The sequence below is a fragment of the Drosophila grimshawi genome, unplaced genomic scaffold (genome assembly GCF_018153295.1).
Source record: "Drosophila grimshawi isolate 15287-2541.00 unplaced genomic scaffold, ASM1815329v1 contig_80, whole genome shotgun sequence".
NCBI classification, from domain to species: domain Eukaryota; kingdom Metazoa; phylum Arthropoda; class Insecta; order Diptera; family Drosophilidae; genus Drosophila; species Drosophila grimshawi.
In genome coordinates, this window is record NW_025063639.1 from 1222630 (window position 1) to 1243817 (window position 21188).

The 21188-nt window shown below is 36.2% G+C and overlaps 1 protein-coding gene across 2 annotated transcripts; it reads left to right on the plus strand.

Annotated features, from left to right (window-relative positions):
* The first annotated feature begins 546 nt into the window (after positions 1 to 546).
* Positions 547 to 19478, plus strand: LOC6570289 (paired box protein Pax-2a). 2 transcript variants are annotated; one of them, XM_043215901.1, is made up of 14 exons: positions 547 to 683; positions 775 to 782; positions 3528 to 3887; positions 4624 to 4779; positions 4854 to 4892; positions 10663 to 10828; positions 11389 to 11586; positions 14087 to 14571; positions 16274 to 16359; positions 16588 to 16837; positions 16967 to 17062; positions 17588 to 18091; positions 18449 to 18556; positions 18618 to 19478. In XM_043215901.1, the coding sequence occupies exons 3-14, from the start codon at positions 3539 to 3541 to the stop codon at positions 18776 to 18778; spliced, it is 2598 nt and encodes an 865-aa protein (XP_043071836.1). In that variant the 5' UTR covers positions 547 to 683; positions 775 to 782; positions 3528 to 3538; the 3' UTR covers positions 18779 to 19478. The 2 variants fall into 2 exon arrangements, with proteins under 2 accessions (XP_043071836.1, XP_043071837.1); XM_043215902.1 differs by lacking the exons at positions 547 to 683; positions 775 to 782; positions 3528 to 3887; ... (2 more) ...; positions 16967 to 17062; positions 17588 to 18091 and adding an exon at positions 8691 to 8745.
* Positions 19479 to 21188: the final 1710 nt, after the last annotated feature.

The following is a 21188-nucleotide window of genomic DNA, read 5'->3' on the forward strand; positions in this document are numbered from 1 at the left end:
TAAAAAACTCTCTCGTACAGCAGACGCAGGTATCGCTAACGCTCCCGATTAGTCGTCAGCCCATTTGAGTGGAAACGAAGCCGACCAACCGTAAAGCCACCAGCCGTAGTTGTGCTCAAACCAGGTTTTGAGCGCGGCTCAAAGCCGCATCAGAACGCATACAAACACACTCTTGAATGTATGTAGATATCCATATAAACATATATGTGTGTATATGTATATATATATATATATAAATTTATATATTTATATATATATATATTTGTATATAAAGATATACGTACACACATAAATATAACAAATAGCTTGTTGAGTGAGAGCGGCTTCGAACTGTTTCCGCCGACCATTCGCATTCAACAGAAAAACAGTTTCGCCTGAGAACTCTTTGAACACGGTCCACCGATCCACCTGGCAGGGACCTGTAGCGCGTTCGTGAACTAAGTTGCAAGTGGAACGCGCCTTCTCTCTTGTTTAATTTTCTAACATTTTGTGTACACACATCCACATATATAATATGTATATACGTGTCCATATATTATTATGTATAAATATATAATGATATGATTACTATGTAATTGCAAATTGCCGTTACAGGCAAATCAAAAATCTATGTAGCAGTGTTGCATGATATTTAAGGTCAATAAAATCAGAAACCTCCTCACATGATAAAAACAGCATAATTAGTGAGTGTATGTGAATTGCTTGTTCTCAGTGAATAAAGGAAGTTTTAATAATTTTTTATTCATTTCCTTGCTTTACAAATTAATGGTGAAGTTCTTTGGGTGAGTGCATTCATATTGACAAAAATATGATTTTCTTGTGTAAGCACCATTTTTTACGTTAGGCTAAAAGCTGAAGGTGCAAATGAAATATGTTACTGTAATCTAGTCTAGAGTATCTAGACTAACTATGAGGTATCCTGTATTCATCCCCATTCGCTATCATTTAAATGTATATAAGTGAAAGATACAAAAAGACATATAAGCACAAACTACCAGGAGACCAGCACTATTGGAAGTTTTTTGTTAAATTACTTCCGCGCTTATTAAATTAAAATAAATGAGCATAAGGAATTTAACGACCATATGATATTGACCAGTGTAATTCTTAAAATCTTCAAAATATACGCAAGCATTGCTATGCGTATTAGAAAATATTTAGTTAGATTCAACTTGACTTAAATGGCGTAAATGTAGTTTTTTTTATGGATTCAATGAAACGAAACAATACCTTAATTAATTTATCAATAGACATAATTACTTCACGGAATAACATCCAAGTTTAGTCACTGAATTCGTATGCATGTAAGGTTTAAGGGTGCAAATATTTCCTTGTGCTAAAGTGTTGTTCAGAAAATCCAGAAAATTATTAATTGTATAATCAAGCTGAAGATCAAGACCAAAAGATCTTATGTAGCATATACATATGAATGTACATGTTTGTATATAAAGAAAAATACAAGTTGTGTGCGAAATTTACCCACGCTACTGACCTTGAGCTTGTTTTTCCCGTTTTTAGTGGAGTTTATTTGTAAGTCTCGTCTTGCGCCAGGTCGTCGTCGTCGTCATCGTCATCGTCACCGTCTTCGCCATTATTCAGCGCGAGTGTGTGAAAATACGCTTTTATTTTCCCACTTTTATTTTTCAAATTGAATGTATTACGCGTACAAAATGTGATCTAAGACAGAATACTCTGTATGTGTGAATGTACTCTCTGTCGCAGCGGGCCTTGTCTCCAAGCATTAGTGAGGGTGTGGTCGTCCGTGACTTCTGCATTATGTGCTATAATATGCATTTGTATTTCAACTATGTGATATCATGTCACATCGACTCCCTATTATTTATTGTAGTTCGATTAATACATAAATGTTCATTACCGTGTGAAAGTAATGTATTTATTTAAATTTTCGTATAAAGCTTATTTGTGGCATGGTTAAAATAAAATAGAGCAGATGGTACGTTTAGTAAGTGTATAGGATAGGACAAACAAAATAAAGCAACATGTGCAACCAAAATAAATATTATCACCTGAACCGAACTCTAAACTCCGAGCTCCGTAACCTCTACACAAATGCACATTCACATGCATTTGGTGTGCATCACACTTGACTCATCAATTGACCGACCGGCTGACTGCAGTGACCCTAAAGGGGAGGGGAGGGGCGAGTCCTAAAAAGGTCAATTAAGAACAGGTGAACTAGCGCGCGCGCGCCTCACAAATATGTGTGTATGTATGTGGTATAAATATACATAGCTCGTGCGTGCTGCAAAACAAAAAGAAGGGAAATGAAGCGGCTGCATTGAAATAAGCGGGAAAATGAGCCTAGTGTCACTTATTGCAGCATACTTCAGGTAGACTATTACCCATTTGTTATAACTCCGACTGTTTATATGAAAGATTAATTTTGTTCTGTTTGTAACTATAGTATAAGGCATTAAGCTATGAAGTTTGTTTCTTTGAACATATAAGTTTTCTATATTAATAAAAACGGTAATTTTAAACTTATATTTTTCTAATTGAGAACTAAACACAATAATATAAGTAATTTATTAACATTTCATAAATATCTGCTCTTTTGTGATGGTAGAACATAAGACATAACTATACGTACATGCGTATATATGGGATACCTCCTAGTCGGGCTCTTTCGAATTGCCATTTTAACTTGTCTTTATTTCATTGTGGAAACTTTGCCATTGTGGTTTATAACAGCAATGCTCTCATCCGACAATATGATGATCATCATTATCATTATCGTTATCAATCATCATCATCGACTACTTGTTAAACGTTTAGCTTTAACCTGCTGCTTATACTTATATATCATCGTCCTGCGCGCTGCAATTTGAGTATGCTCTAAGTCGCCACTACTGGTGACCGCTTTTCATACTCTGTCTGCGAAGGGAAAAATAGTATATGTGTTGGAAATATTAAATATACCTGCTGTCTGCCCGTTTTACTTGCCTTTTCGTGTGCCCAATTGAACAGTATTCGTATACTATCATATATTTTATTCTTTCGAAGCGCCTCTTACATCGTGATTATCTTCATATAGAGTCTCTCCTAGTCGCGTATTATAATAAGAACGTTCCTTTGTGCTGTTACTGTTGTTGTTTCTGTTTCTACTACAATACTAGTTTTGTCTGTTGCCGTTGGGTGCCTTTACCCTGTCGCAGTAGTTTTTACCAGGTGCTTATAGTTACGTATTTGTGGCTCGAGCGCAAGTTGAAGAATGGTTGAAACCCATCCTCTCCCTCGGTCTCGATCCTGGACTCTGCGCTTCGATTAGCACGCGCTAAAGCAACTGCCACTGCGCTATAAGTAGCACACTCTTTCGCTAGCAATCTATGATTATGCTGAAACTAGCCGCCTGTCTAGATAGCGAGTGTATCTATCGAATTTTGCCCAAACATTTTTCTGAAGCACAGCATTTTGTAAATAGTAGGATTGCTCTTTGAGATTAAAAGGCTGTGGCTTGTCGCTAGAGGTAAACAGAGTTATTGATGTAGCCACAATCGCTCTTTCAGATATTGATGATATGCTTATAATGGAAATGCAGACGTCGCCACATCTTAGCCATGGGCTAGCGGCACTGTCTCCGGGCCTAGTGCACCAGCATCAACATCAGCATCAGCACCAGCACCAGCACCATATTGTTCATCAATCGCAAACCCAGCCACTGTCGCTACGTAACAGTCAGCCGACGCAAAATCAGCATATAGAGCATCAACTCCCACAGCAGATGGGCGCCTCATCAACTTTGCACACACTTCAAGGCCCGTCAACAAATGAGCACCTCACAGTAAGCAGCAGCACTCATCAACATCACCATCAAAATGCGGCTAGCCAGGTCTATTCCACAAATCACACGGATGACAGATGTAAAGGTAAGTTACAAGACGATTTAGTGGCATTCTTCCATTTTTAATGAAAACAGGATTTTTTTTTCAACTTCTGTACTACTTCACTGTGTAAATTTTGTGTCAAGGAAAAACATATAGAGAATTAATAAATGAAAAATCGCAAAAAATAAACAAACGCGTACATACAAATGTATGTATATGTACTTAGAGACGATTTGACTAGAATATGTTGCTATTACAACGTACAACGATGCAACGTTCTAAACAAAAGATTACATTTACATTTCCGAGTTTAAGAAAAGCCACCAAATATCATACATTCATAAGTGCAGGCTGGGTTTGCTGGGCCGTAATAAGCGGAAAGGAGTCGAGGCTTAACTATAGATTAAATGTAGTTGAAGAACAATAGCATAAACTCGGGGCTGCCGTGTTCCGGGGTAAGGAGCCTTAAGTTACAGGCAAGTGTTTTTAGTCAGCATTTGTGCTTGATCTTTAGAGTAAGTCAGATGCTGCCTTTTATTGCATGCCACAGACATTGTCTGTTTAAAATTATTCACTTGATATGTAAAGTCTTCGAACGTACGAATGAACAAATTCCGCTTTAGCTGTCTGAATTTTATAAGAAGATGTGGTATCGAACGTTAAAAATAAAAAATGTTTTTGAAAATAATAAAACAGCGGACGAACTGTCAATATGCGTGCTCCAGTCCGCATGATTAACATTTCGTTACAAGACTATATTCAATAAAATAAATTTCAGATCAAAAGTTTGAGGATTACTCAAATGGTTTAGTGCGCGGTATATCAACTCCCGGGATCCAAGACCCGCCCACTCCAGTCGGAAATAGTTTTTTAGGGCAGTCACAAGGGACGGTTGAGTGGATAACAGCCATGAACGATGCCCAAAACAACACAGGTAAGATATATATTCTGAAACATTTTAAGCATATAGTATATTAATTTATTCGGCTCTGTCCATTTAAATTTCAGAAGATTCGCACAGTTCGCAAGGCAGCATATCGGGAGATGGTAAGTAAACACATAATTCCCATTTTACATTTTGTTACAAGTTTTGATAGGTTAGTCACTGATACAACTATTTTATTAAATTCCCACACCAGAAATGTTGTTACTTATGTTGGGTGTTAATCATCAGCTACCGATCCCGTGTGACAAACTATGGTCACAGATAGCAGTGTTTCATTCTTTAGTTAGTCTCCTAGTCGGGCAACAGGCAACCGAGCGGTCAATCTGTTGTGGTTTAGTCAGACATGTCTCAAGTAACTACGTGTTTAATTGAAAAAAACGCAATCCAACCACAAACGTGTTTTTTGTTTCTCTGCCATGCATCTCGGATTGCTTTCTTGTTTTGTTTGCTTGACGCGAAATGGTGCTTGGCTGATAAGTTGGTATCTAACGTATGGGTTTGGGTATTCGTATCCGCCGGTTGTGGATTGCGGGTATTATTGTAAGCCTTCACATGTCTATCAAGCGAACAGAACAAGAGGCCCACTGGTCACTCAGATCATGGTGTACATTACAATTTTAAGTTTGTTCTTTAAGGTATCAACTGAAAAAATAGTATTGGCAACATCCAGGCCAAGCCAATAACCGCATGAATGCAAATCATTTTGCTCTACCGTTCACCTTAGTCAGCATGTAAGACTAAAGCCACAGATTCGAAACAGTTTCCTACCATTTACTTTATGCGTTTTCCTTTGTTGTCAATAACCGGAAGGGAGAATGATGGAACGTTTTTATTCCTCTACAATAAAAATCTAGAAAAATTTGTGTTCAATTCCATGAAAGCATCACTTTTAAAGATATAGCCACGTTATTTAATGAATTACTTATTGAAACTATCAAGGTACATTATATATATATATTCATATTGAGTAAGGCACCTAGCGCAAGCATTTGCTGCTTAGGCGTCCTCACACATACATACATCAATATATAAGCATAGTAGACACAATAAAAAGAATTCTAAAGACATTACTATTCAACTCAGGTGAATTATGCAAATGATGTGATTGTGATTTACATAACAGAGCCCACACCGGAACGAAATTCGACTTTTATTGCAATATCTAACAGCAAAAACAACAATAAAAGCAACGCAATAATAATTAAAACAAACCCCGAAGGATATTACTCGAAAAGTCAAAACATAAGTTAAAAGTGATTTGTCAAATTAAAATAATCAGTACAGTCAATGCGTAGATGAGCTATGTATTTTAAGTTGTAATGAAGTCAGTATCATTGGGGTCTGCTTGGAAAATTTGTATTTTTTAATAACAGTTGAAAATACAATTGGGAATTCAGAAATGAACACAACTCACATTTTTAAGGGAAAGAGCGATAAGTGGTGAAGTCAAAGCTCTTGCACTAGACGACCTTTAACAAGTCCCATGTCTCTGCACATATTCTACGATTATTTTTTGTTCTAACGCAATTATACATTTTTTAAATATTTTTATATTGATACGCAATCCCTTAGCTCAGAGCATAGTACCTTCTTAACTGACCATAAGCTAAAGTAATATTCCATTGAAATAAAGAACATTTAAAAGATTACTGCACGCATTATAGAATGAAAATTTCCAATTCAGAGATAATATTGTAAATTTATAAAACACTTTACTGTTAATATATCATATAAATATGTTTATAACGGAATCCCTTCAACTCTGAGTGGCAGCATCATAGACATTTAGGCTCGCCTGACGTCAAAAACTTTGCTAGTTACCCATAATCGAATTACATACAAATCTTCAATCAAAGCGCCAAAGCTATTGTTCAAAAGCTCGACGACTTAGTAGGTTGAGAATAAACGGAAAATATGTATGTACGTATATATATAGGGCATGCGCTACGTGTTGTCTCAGTTTCAATCTATGGAAATTGGTCTAGCTTTTTCACTTATTCATATTTAAAGTTCAGAATCAACATTAAAGATGATTCATTACATCCACACATTTGTACAATTGCATACGAGTACGCCTGTGTGTACACAAAAACCGCTTGTTAATATTTTTGTCGCTAACATAATTACTTTGTCTTTATGTTACAACTAGATGTTGTCATCATCATACATGCTCATATAATACAAAGAGACAACAATTCTTATAAGAGCGAGTAGCAACAGAGTTATACAAACAAACAAACAATCACAACAAGAAAGCCTAGGCGGTGTGTATAAGCGAGATAGGTAGATAAAGTAAAGAGAGAGAGAGAGCCGCAAATATTTAAGTGGTAGAAACGAGAAACGACAACTGCCCGCTGTGATTGGTGCTTAGCACATCTTGGCCTTAGTGCTGATTGGCGGAAATCCCACTGAGTGTTTATTGCGTTCCCCTTTCACTTTTTTGTTCGCTCTCTCTCGCTCTCTCTCTTCCTCTACATCTTAAAGTGTGGACCGCAAGCTCTAACGCACTCCCTAAAAAGCAAGTAGTATAATACACTTATATATAATATATGCATGAATATTTAGCATTAAGGCCAAGACTAAGGCGGCCCGAGCAGATCTGAGATCGAATGGCTATAAACAAATACATATTTAATGTCACTAATAAATATGATATGGATTGTGTATTAATTAAATCGATATCATTGAAATAACAAGGCACAAAATTATTATTAATTATCAATTTTCGAATGTAGTTATGGGTCTTTGAGTATTAGCTTTCCCAATTCATAGTAGAGCTAAGTTCGGTACAAATGAAACACATAATCTAAAGACAAAACACATATACCCGCTTCTCTTCCAAAAATGCACACACAAAATCAGTGTTTAACCATAAGCCGTGGGCTTAGACATTTAGCGCCAATCCAAAACCTACTACCGACAACACCACCTTCAATACCACTGACACCGCCTCTACCCACCTTCGACTTTACCAACGAGCGTAACAGCAGCAGCACCATTACCCAGTGTATGCAGTACTCAGTACAAGAATAGAAAGCGAATAACGCTCTGGTGTGGTTGTCTCTCGCTTTTGGTTCGTCTTCATTGGCTCGCTGCAGTAAGTCGTAGTCGGGCAGTCGTGAAGTATGCGCAACCCGATGTGGTTGGGCGGTGCGGTGGCGAAACAAGGACCAAGGACACGCCGTGTACGCAGCTCACACGAGCTGCAATCGCAGGCGCCCGCACACAAATACACACGCACGACTCACACGCATAGAAAGAGATAAGAAACAAAACGTGCGCAGGATCTCTGCGGCTGACAGCAAACAGTCCGGAAAAAATGGCTAGAAATATTTCACGGCACTGGAAACGAAACAAAAAAAATGTATAATAAGTAAAACAACGTGACGACGACAAGCAAAAATATAAAGGAGGTTCGCGCTTACACGAATGCAATGAACAAGAATAGACAACGGCACTGAGCCTAGCACCAAACGCCTCGCCACTATCCGGAGTCGCGGATCGTGAATTTGAAATCTGTATAATTTTAGCTCTGATGTGTATGCTAATTCTGATATCGGTTGCATTTACGGTTTCGTTTATCTGTTGTAGAAACAGTCGTTCATTTTTCTGAAGTACTAAAATTCTCTCGTGGCACGATACGTTTTCATTATTATTGGTATAGCCTTTGCTAGTCATTGTTTCTCCGCGTATTTAAACTCGTATTTTCGAATATTGTAAATAATCTAAAATGTAATATGTGCAATTACTTTGACCAATATCTGTGTATATAGTGTGTGTTTAGTGTTTTTCAAACCGTCAAATCACATTAAAAAAAAATATATATATATATATTTGTTACAACAATCACAAATTATAATTGAAGATAGCGGCAAAAGATTAACAAGAGAATCGGCAACATGGATCTCTCTACGGCATATCGTTACAATCAAAACATGATGGAATATTACACATGTAAATCATCACACAGATACTTCAAGCTCCCAATAATCTTAAAATTAAGTTAAGCAGCGTCTTGCAAATGCATGTTCGAGCCTGTGATGTAAATTCATACGCAAAAATCCGTATCTGTATATCAACATTAACACTTTAAAAACTAACTTATATATTTTTTATTAAGAATCTTGGTTACTTTATTATTTCCCAAAGAGCACAAAAGTTCTTCATTTACTTCATTTACAAGATTTAAACAAAAATTAAAATAATTGATGGTGTGAAGAGGGACAAAACAGACAAACCTTAATTCATTCTAGAAAATACCATGTTATTCTTTTCTAAAGCATATGCAATGCAATAAAGCTAAAATAAAAACCACGGCTTGTTTCACAACTTGGCAGACACGTGCATAGCATCAGATAGTTTTAAAATTGTATATTTTTTGAAGCAAAAACATAGCGTGCCTTAGCTGATAATAATCGTTAATTTCAGCTGATAATAATTGAAAAGATACAATTGTGCAACCATACTCGTTCTTAGTCGCAAGCCGGCAGAATTGCGTTAAATAAAACAACATTTACAAACAATGACAATTGACAAAAAGAAACAAAAAGAGCGTAACACAATGTGAAGATGAGGGTCAGGCTATGCAGTTAGGAGTCAAAAGAGCGGTCTCTGTCAGGATATGTGTATATATATATTTATCAATGTATACATTTATGTTCGTATGTGTCTGTGTTTATGCAAACAATATCTATTAGTTATGAGCAAAATTGAACTGGGGCATATAGGCTCACATCTATTGAAAGTCAATGGATAGTTCATTAAACGACAATCGCAACTGCCATTTCGCATTCTGTCATGCATTCAATGAGACCTTTGTCTATTTTAACACTACAGCTTGTACCCCGCTGCGCCCATAAAGCAGCGTAAAATTCTGGTTCTTATAGTTGACCTTCCGGAGTATTATTGTTTATACACACTCGTGTATCGTGCTTATCATGGGCATCCGCGAAATATGGAAACGCACGACAAGATCTCATGTTCAAATAATAGGAGACCATCACCTGGTTGGTATTAGTCAGTTTTCATACTAAAAATCTTATTAAAAATAAATTTTACGTTAGCTGACAGTGATACTGCAGTCAAACTACTTTTCTGATTTGCTTCTCTATTTGTTATTTTGTTTGCTCTGAAATAGTTGGAATTATATCTTCGAGTTAAATAGAAAAGAAAAGAAATGCTTTAAATTATCTTTAAAAACACTGGTAGATGTTTACAATCAGTACTTAATTAGCGATTTAATATGAAGTGCAAAATACATATACATAAGTGCAAAAATATTAATGATGTGTAAGCGACTCCCAGCTTGGCTGTATGTTTGTCATTAGGACAGATTTCTTCAGATCAGTTCAGTGCGGTCTGTCTTTGTGGTTGCCCGTGCATGACTTTTGATGCTTCGTCTGTTTTGGGATGCAAAACAAATAATTAGGAGTACAGTAATAATGTGAATAAATAACCCCACAGAACAGCAGTCAGCAACAAAGGGGGTCTACGCTAGTGACGAAGCATCACAAAGGGTGCTAAAGGCAACTAACGATATATACGGGAAAAACTTTAAGTGGTCTACGATACTCTGATTAGACCAAGTTATAACAGATAAGAAGTAAAGTGAAGTATACTATTGCCGCCATCGGGATCGGCTTGGTGGGCTGTGTGAGTTAGACCGCCACATTTCAAAGTGCATTGCTTGCGTCTGTGAAGACGTCCGATGAAGGTATAAATTATTATTATTATAAAAACTTTAAGGCTAGAATCAAAGATACCGGTATTGTATACACCTCATTATAATTAAATAACTTAAAATTGAAATACCAATACGAATTTAAGACTGAAACATTAATAAATTGTTGCATTGTCTTAATTTAAAATTAGGTCACGGTGGCGTTAATCAATTGGGTGGCGTGTTTGTGAACGGGCGGCCCCTACCTGACGTAGTACGGCAGCGCATCGTGGAGTTAGCACACAACGGCGTCCGTCCGTGTGATATATCACGCCAGTTACGAGTAAGCCATGGCTGCGTTTCAAAAATATTATCAAGGTAAGTAATTTTTTGAAGTGCCCACCAACTGCCGTCCGCCCCAACCACACAAGAAGGTTCTTTGTTATCACCTGGATTTACACTGGTATCAGAGTATTCCGCAGCTGGTTATGCATATGTATATATAGAAATGTCCTGTGTTAGGAGTTGGGAGGCTTCGTACTTCAACATGTGCCAGTGCCACTAGTACAATAAATCTTTTCGGTCTCTGGGTTTGTTCAGGACTGGTTGCATGCGTGTATTGCTGTCTGTAGCTTGCTCAAATCGGGAATCGTTGTGCTGTACCTAAACGAAGGCTGACATTCAAATTGTTTTTAATTGAAATCGTAAAATTGTTGGTTCCGTTACAAAATTAATTGCCTTATTCAAAGCGATATCGATCAAAATGAGCTATATTGAAATTGGGGTATCACTTATAATTTATTACTAGTAACTTCGAATTTTAAACAAGATGTGTCATGATCGGATAAGAAATCGTTAAGAAAACCATCAAATTGTGAATTGAGATGATTACAATTTTTAGAAAGTACATTTTAATGCGTTTTTTTTTTTTGTTTTAGATACTATGAGACTGGTAGCTTTAAGGCCGGCGTAATAGGCGGCTCCAAACCCAAGGTTGCCACTCCACCAGTAGTTGACGCAATCGCAAACTATAAGCGAGAGAATCCAACTATGTTCGCTTGGGAGATTCGTGATCGGTTGCTGGCAGAAGGAATATGCTCCCAGGATAACGTCCCCAGCGTATCCTCTATAAACCGGTAAGAATATTTGTAGATTCTGATCTCATTAAATATTTAAAAGCGTATTAAGTAGAAGATAACCCATACATTATTTAGTCGAGTCGACCTAGTCATTGACGTTTACCTTTCAGGACGTGTAACCGTCTGTATGCGCACGTTAATTCCCATCAATAAGTTTAGAATTCAAACTGCTGGTTAGTTTCGTTTCTCTTTTTAATCTAATCTATTGAATTATTTTCGAAAAGTTTTGCTTTTGCAAAAATTGATACCAAAAGTATTTCTAATATAAGTTAAACGCAATATAAAACTGCCAATCTTTTATTCTTCATTGCAAATTTTTTGTAAAGGTTGAAAAGTCGTAATTGGTTATTTTGCAAATTATTGGTAATAGGTACTTTATTAATTTTTGCCAGTTGACGAAATATTGATTTCAGAGGCGTGTGACTTTCTCCGAACTCGTTTTAGTTGATATCCGAATATCGGAAGAATAAATTTCATTCAACTCTCTTGTTTTGTTTGGTTTTAATACATAAGGATATATATAAAATGTAGCAAATATGTATGTTAATGACATGTACTTCTATATACATTCTGTAAAAATTATATATATTTTGTTAATATATATTTACAAGTAGATGTGCACAGCTAATAATGAAACAGCAGCTGGATGTTGGTAACCATAATATGTTAGTGTTGGAATGTTTGCACGCTGTCATGCAGCTTACTTCCGAATCCGCTTCCGTCACAATTTTCGTTGATGGGTGCAGTTCGTTAACACTGGCTTGAAAAGCACTGGGCTAATAAAAATATCTAAGTAGTTTTTAGCGTTCATAATTGCGGCACAATGCTTGACACACGACCACCACAAAAGCCAGCTTCCTATTCGTGTTCCGGTGTAACATTTTTGGCATCATCCTCATCATCATTGTCGTCATAGCCGCCGTTCTACGGCATTGTAATGAACGCACTTCCTCTTTGACCATAATTCATTTTATGTGGCCAAGGATGCTGCCAGCAGGCAGCTGCTCAAAGTTTGAGACCCGCAGCTATACGAATGCCATAAATTAGCTGTGCACTACAACATTTGCAATTCGGGCGCCCGGCAATGGTGGAAGCTACGACGCGACGGCCGTCGAAATTTTGACTAAAGTTGACACGCAAAAGTATTGCGCACTTGTTCACACAACACAGTCACCGCTTGTCTACCCCACAAAACACGCCTGTTCTCGCACCAACCATCACTTAACTGAACACGTTGCTCAGCATTTGGATGCTGCAACCACACGCTGCACGTGCACCCATTCAGAATCAATTCGCTGCGAATTACGACTGGCACTATGCAAAGCGTTAGTATTAGAGCATGTGACCGATATGATGAGTAATTCAAGGGATAATCAGCATTAACCTGCCCCTAATGCGACAATGTGTGATTCAATGGCACTCGAGCGATGATTAGGGCGCAAATTCAATCATGTACGTACATGTATACGTAGTTGTTCATATATACAAGTAAATACGAGAGTTTTTAGATACAAGTATGCTAGTCCAGTTTTTGATTCCCATTCAATCGCAATCCCAAGAGAGTAGCACTTATAAAGTGACTTTCGCAGCACTCAACGTAAGCCAATCACCATCCCTTTCAAACAAACAAATCGAAATATGAAAGCCAAGCATAAGACCGCGCATCCCAAACATATGTCCCGATTGTGTGCACTGCCCAACTACCCAGAGCTCATACCCCCGCTCTCTTAAAAAGTATATCTCAACCCAATGCGATTGTCCTTTTTGAAATACATAATTTGATTTGATTCCGCTTGAGTTGCCCGCTCAATCTGCAACCCTCTGTGATAAAGTGAGGACAAAGTGTTGTCTAAATTAAGTATGTACATATGTATAAATACTGCTATTGGCAATGTCAAGGGCGCGGTCTAAATAAAATAAAGGTATACTAATTTTTTAAATATTTTATGAAATGAGATAAAACTAAAGGTTTTTACAAATATGTAAGTGTGGAACGCAACCAATTAACAGCACATGAACTCCCCTTAATGGCCTGTTCTGAAATCGCTAAATATCTGTAGATATTTTATAATCTAACGCAATCACAGCAGAAGCATACATCAATCTTTACTTAATTTATCACAAGATTGTGCTTCAAGCAGTCCCTTCGTGCTTGAACATATCATAGCAATCATGATGTTTCAAAGTGAGCAGTGGAAATAGAGCCAAGAATTTGGTTATTTTTGGCACCTGACACTATTGAACTAAGAGCAAATTATTTTAATTATTTATTATTAGTTTAGATGAGAACATGTGTGCATTTCTCATATGCCTATTACCAGCATTATACCAACAAATCAATTTTTTAAACGATTTTTGACGATGGATGTACTATATGAGTACGCTGCATTCTAAGATGGCATTGAACTTGTGGTACCAATGAAATGTTTTCGCGAGCACTATATATCTGCGTGAAAGACTGATATTTCATTGCATTATTACTGGATATTTTTTGCAGGATCGTTCGTAATAAAGCAGCAGAAAAGGCAAAACACGTACACCATCACCAGCAGCAGCACCAAATGCCACAAAGTCTCAGCAACGGGCACAATGCCACTGAGAGTCTCGACAGCAGTACGGGAGGAGGTAGCGAGCAGCCCACAACAAGCGCCGGCAATGGCAGCAACAATTCCAGCAGCAACAACACCAATACATCGGTGACAGTCATTGCGCATACTCCGGGTCCATGCCCAGTTTCTGCGCAAGAGGTTGGCGCCACCGTCGGCAATGCTGGTCCACACAATAGCAGCAGTAGTGGCAATGCTACAACTGCACCGATCCAACAGGGCGCTGAACAGCGATCGTCAGGATCAGGATATAGCATAAATGGGATTCTGGGTCTACAGCATGGTCATCATCTAAGCAACAACAATAACAGCACAAATAACAATAACAATAATACATCGGAGACAAATTGCAAGCGCAAGCGAAATGAAGTGCATGGTAAGATTAAATTATTCATGTTACAAGACAAAACTAAACAGTGGTGAGAAATATATATATGACTATGTCAATTTTGATTTAAATGTAAGTCCAGACTGCGCAGTAACAGTAATAGTAAAATACTATATATGTGCGCATACATTCAATAATTATATTAACTCTTGAAACAACCTCTCAAAAGCCACTTGCCCCGGGAATAAAACCCTCGATTTGCATATCGTTAAATCTGATTAGGATGGGGATTGCAGACGATTGCGTTGAATTGCCGCGAAGTGCTTTGTGGTGATATTGGCGGTATAATCCAACCGCACCCGTCGGCGATGTTGCATGTGTCTACGGAATCAAACCCCAAAAGCATGTGTAATAAGATATCATCTAAATTAGGTGATGCTGATGTGAGTGCTGCAGCCATGATAGACAACGGATATCTAATCAGACACTCAGGCTGTATTTTTTTTTTGTGAGGGGTGAAGAAGGCCATTAAACAATTATAATGAAATATGGCATCAGATGGATTTGTAAAAGGAGCACGACTCGCACTTGTCATTTTCAATATTCGCCACAAATAGCGAAATAAAATATCGCACCCCTGACTACCATAGCCCCGGCATGAACTGACGACGCTTAGTTCTAGTAATAATGATAATGTTCCATCAACTGCTTTAGTTTGCTTCCCATATCCCATCGATATCTGAAACAATTATAGAAATACAAGAGTTCGATACAATGATGTTGCTTCTGATAATCATACTCTCGGGCACCAGCAGGCAATAAAAGAGCAATAGACTCCATTCGAAATCATCCCAGACCTTCATCATCCTTTGGTTGCGCATACTCGTTCATTCTCTCCAGATTTCTTATCGATTCCCTTAGGGATATCTTGGCAGTCCAAAGTGAATGTTGTACTTAGGCTGGAATTTGCGGCAAATTTGTTCAAATCATTTTGATTTCAGCAAGACAGAATGAAACGAAATATTTGGTCGTAGTGTCGTTACATGTTACATTTGGGGTTGAAAAGTAGGTGTGACCATTGGGCTTCACCCTCCAAATACGATTACAACAATCATCTCATGCATCTGTGTATCTTGGGTTCTTGGGAGAAAATCGAAAATACGATTTTATGATGTTTACCAAATTACACAGCAGCAAACATACATACACACACTGTAAATATCTGAATAGCGTGCGACTTATGAAAGGTAAATCCTTGGGTTCAGTGTATCTCCCAGTCCGGTTCTCTCTACTGGAGCAATCTTTCTGTTATGAAAACATATGTGTTTGTATTTGGTTATCATTGTAAACATAAAGTTTAGGCAATTACAGTAATTTTGTCGATGCCACTCAAAATATTGTAATCAACTAGGAGCTTAGAAACAACTTTTCACGGCAACTAATACATGGCCGACATATTTATTTACATTCTTATCCTACGGTAGTCAACTTTCAATCCGCAAAAGCACTTAAGAGGCACGTGTCGTTTACCGCAGTCAGGTCAGCAACAAAGTAACAGTCATAATTGAATTAGCATTGCAAAGAGAGGGTTGACATTGGGCCATTGCTGTGTAAGAGAATGGTAGAGACAGCGTTGGAAGTAGATTCAAACACAAATGAAAGAAATATAAATTTAAAAAATGAGAGCATATAATTACAAGTACATACATGTGCAATAATAAGTAATTAACTAAAATATTTACTTTTTCAGATGAGAATCGGGATGTTAACATGCATTCCGAAGACGATGTTAAGCGACAGCGCTTGGCATACGGTGGAGATCAGATATACCCAAATGTAAGTGCCATAACTTATAAAAAACTGTTCAATATGATGATTGCGTAAACACTTTACGATATTAGTTCATACAAGTTCGGTTACTAGTTTTCTGCTACTTTTCTAAACTTGTAACAGTTATTTCTACAATTGAACACGAACTCATCTGTTATGAATTTTTGAAACTAATTTAATGATTAATATTTCAACAGTTATAAATTTAATTTTTTTATCATTCAACACGTTTAGATTTGGTCTGGTAAGTGGTGCATCAAGGATGAGCACAAGCTCCTCTCAGAGCTTGGTAATTTGACAACAAATAATGGTAGCAGCGCGCCCGCTTACTATGAAGCCCCAAATGGATTTTCAACAAGCACAATTTCATGTGCGGGTGTTGGCACTGCCGTTGGCAACGATTCGTCCATGTTGTACGATAGCATTGCTACGATATCACAGAGCCAAAGCACTTTATATACCCCCCCTATCGGACCATCAATTGGTAAGTAAAAATTAAAAGAATTATATTTTTGACATTAATTTACAGTAAATTAGTCTACATATTATTTTTTGTCATATGATTTTTATTATATCATTTCAATTGTGTACCTTTTTGTGAACAAAACTGTAGGCAATAGTTCATTGACGCCCCTAGTGCCTATAAGTTTGCAAGACATGAAATTTAATGCAAATATACAGGAACAAACTATCTCACCCTTTTATACAGGTAAGAATATAACCAAATAAATCTCGTATGTGATACTAAAACAAGCAGACTATCTCTAGTCAGGAATATGAAGGCTTTAAGTGCCCTGAAAAAGGCTCTTTGATGGTACACAAGTTAGATATATCTTGTAAACTGTGTTTCAATTTTGTTTAGATAATTTTGGTTATAAAAGCTTAGAGAATATGAGTTCTTGTATCCATGTTAAAGAGTTTATCTTTCTAGAATTAAAACTTGGTATGTCAAAAGAGTACATGATATAAAAATATAAATTATATAAAAATAGGAACTTGTAAACTTTGTAATTCTTTATTACTAGGCTTAAGGTAAGCAAATAACTTTACAGATGTCCCCATTACGAAAAGCTGGGCTCGCCCATGCACAAGTTTATTTTAAATCGAAGATCTGTGTTTTTATTGGAATTGTATATATTTTGCAGAAAATGATTTAATAAATTTGTAATAACTGTAGATAAGAAAGACATAAATCAAAAGCAACTAAACCAATACTCTTAATGATTTCAATCAGCAATTGCCATTGAAAATGGTAATTATCCCACAATAACAAGCTTGGATAACAACAATAGTCCCATAATGGTACGAGGCAATGACGCAACCGCCGGGAGCTGTAATAATTCACCAAATTTAGTTCCTTCTAACGCTTTACGAGTTGAACAAAATGTGCAAAGCATAGATAGCACTAATCACCATCTAAAAGAGTCTGTCAACCATTTGGCCAGGGACGAAAATGCCAATAATAAGAGTCATCGAAATGATTTGGGAAATCATCGAGGGATCGACATTATCCCCATAACACACCTTATGCCAGAGACTGTCCAGGATCATCAACAGCAACAGATGTCGAGCACCGGCCCACTAACAACAGCTAATACCTCATCTCTAATACTCCTACAGTCCAGTGCCAATTGCTCATCGGTCGACGGACGGTCTGATGCTGATTCAATTGCTACCAACAGCACAGCTATTTATGCCACACCCACAATGCTCCCCAGTTTTAGCCACTACTCTTCAGGCAAGTTTCTCATTCAAGTCCTGCACTCGTCGCTCATTGCTAGTTCTGCTCTAGCATACTCGCACAACACTTGGTGGTGGCACTTTAGGTTTGGCTTCAATCAACATTTTTTTTAAATACAATTAATATTGAATACTAAGAATCTACGAAGGTAGCAATAATTTGAGTGTCTTATAGAAAGTATTAAAAAATAAAACATAGAAATGTTTACATTTATTATATCTATATGATTTTTTTGTTATGGTGTAGCTATGGGAAAATTTGTATTTATCCATAATAACCTTTTTTTATTATTCTTAAGTAAAATATCTTTGAATTTTACTGTGATTGAAATTAAATAATTTTTTTTTTTTTTAGCGTGTGGATCAGTAGTTCCAAGCGCGGATTACGCATATAGTCCCGCATATACACAGTATGGTGGTGCTTATGGATCATACAGTTACGGCACTAGTAGTGGTATAATCAGTAAGTTTCTATAAAGAATTCAATTTGATAAACGTTCAACTCCACATTCATCCTATTACAGATTCATCATACTATTATGAAGGCGGTCAAAATCAGGCGTCCCTTAACCAAGATTTGCGCTCACCCCTTGCTGCTACAAGAGCCAACTCGCTGGTGTCCGCAGCCTCTCCAACTGGTAGTGCGTGTACAAAATCAGAAACATCAGATATATTTCTTGTGTAGTGCATGCACTGACCGGCTATCACAGCACACATTTCATAAAGCAGACATTGTCCAGAAGGAACATAAAAAAGCAATACATTTCGGGAGTTCTTCACGGATCCAAAGATATATATAAAGATATAGGTAACATTAAGACGTTGCTATCTTGAAGTAGACAAAAAAGATCGTCAGTGAATGCTAAAAAGCTGCGCTAACAGTCTGACATCAGATTCCGTTGTTGGTAATTTATCTATAATGATATAAAGAAGACGAACTGAACTCAACGAGAACAATTCTCATAATATAAGTTAATTTGCATTTAATAAGGTATGTATAAGTGCTCTAATGTATTGCATTTTATAATTTTGGGAGAACGATGCCACGCTGTAGTTAATTACCCTTGAACTGGTAACTTATAGGTTGGGTTCGGAAATCAAAGTAAAAAACAAGCTATTCATACATAACCTCATCGCTTGTCCGATTTTTTTTCCAGTGGAAGCTATATGAAACAATCTTTCGATCTGCGCGAATCGTCGTCGTATCTTTCAATGCTGAACACGCATTACGACACAATTTTAAAAGCCTCTGCAAGAGTATAATATATTAAGAAACACAACTTCAAACGATTAAATGTACATACACACATATGTTGTGGCTTACTTATTAACTACACATACTTAATAAGAATAAATATTGAAACCAAAATCTTTACTAAGGGAAACTCAACCAAAAACTATAAATACAAGTTTTTCGAAAACTTTTAAATTATGTATTTTATAAGTTAGATATAAATATATATACTAGACAAGATTAACCTATGTAAACACATTAATTACTTTTATCTTTATATATGTGTATGGGAAAACTGTATATATGTTTGTTATAATTGTACATAAAGATGGTATGAATGCGAGTGTTATTTTAATTATAACAATATCATAGGCAATACTTCTTCTCTTAGATTCTTAATTACAAAAAGAACAAATACAAGTAAAATCTTATTTGAGTTAAGCCTTATATATTTTACATAAAATTAGCAATTACCGATCTGCTAGAACTAAAACCGGCAAAATCGAAATCTCCCGTTAACAGGTGAAGTAAAATTCAATAAAAATGCAATTGTTCAAACAGGGACATTCTAATCTAAAATTGTAATTTATTTTAATTATATACAGATACAATTTTTTAATCATAATGAAATAGTGTATTTTAGTGCCCGTGTGTACATCGAACTGTATTTGTACTCGTAAATGTAATTAATTGATAACGGAACACGATAATCTTATAAGAAAGCACATACCAAATTTTGTATAAATAAGTACATACACGCATCATAAATTAGTAAAACCAGATTGCGCATTTCCGATATACCTGTTAAGGGGTTAGTTGTTTTCGTTACGTCCACATAGCCAAAAACGTTGGCCTGGAAAATATTTTTCCAATCTTCGGAGGTAATTATCAGAATCTTCTTTTCAAATTTAAAGAATTCCCAGTGTAATAAAGAAAAAGTGCTCTGCAATTACTGCAATCGCTCTAAGGCTTTGGAATTGTACTTTTACCGTATGATGCTTCGTCAATAAGGCAAAAGACTATTTGTTATGACCAAATTAGAACATTTTTTCAAAAGATTGAAAAAAATTCAAAATGGCAAATAAAAAAGTTTTACAAAATAACTAACCAAAATTAAATACAGTACACTTAATATAAATTTTCATTGATATGCAAATAAAAGTTTTTGTTTTATACAATTCACACTACGTTTCAGTTGTTATGGTGCTATTAAGTAATTTTGTTTTACTTTTGACATATTATAAATAAGTAAAAATGCTGTTTTAGAAAGAAAATTAAACCATAACCGTCCGTAAGGTTTTTTTTTGCTGCGCATTTAATCATTTAAGGTCATATACGGCACCAAGCAGGGGTTTCTTCACACTTCAACAATATCGAAACAATGTATCTTATGTTTATCTATAAAGTTGAATGTTGCCCTTGTTAGGTATAAAACATAACAGTAAAATATAATCAATTTTCAAATTTTACTTCCTTAAAAAAAAATGGTAATAATTTAATTATTCGTTTGAAAAATGTAATTGTTATGTCCTTACGTCACAATTTAGAAATTTGAACATAATTAACTGCTGATGTCTACAATAATGTAGATGCACAGTATTTGGTAAAAACTCTGGTAGCGCGATCTGGTTTATTTTCAGTATGTACATGCTTACATACCTATTAAATAAGATTTAATCATAAATTCAAATTATATGTAATATACTTGCATATTAGATTTAAATAAAAATGAAGGTACAAAATGTATCAGATATGATTTTAAAAGACAATTAATTACACACGTACATGGATATTTAAGGCTTCAGTAGTTCTGGATAATTTTCGACGGCATACAAAACTTTTAATTAAACTAAAGGTACGG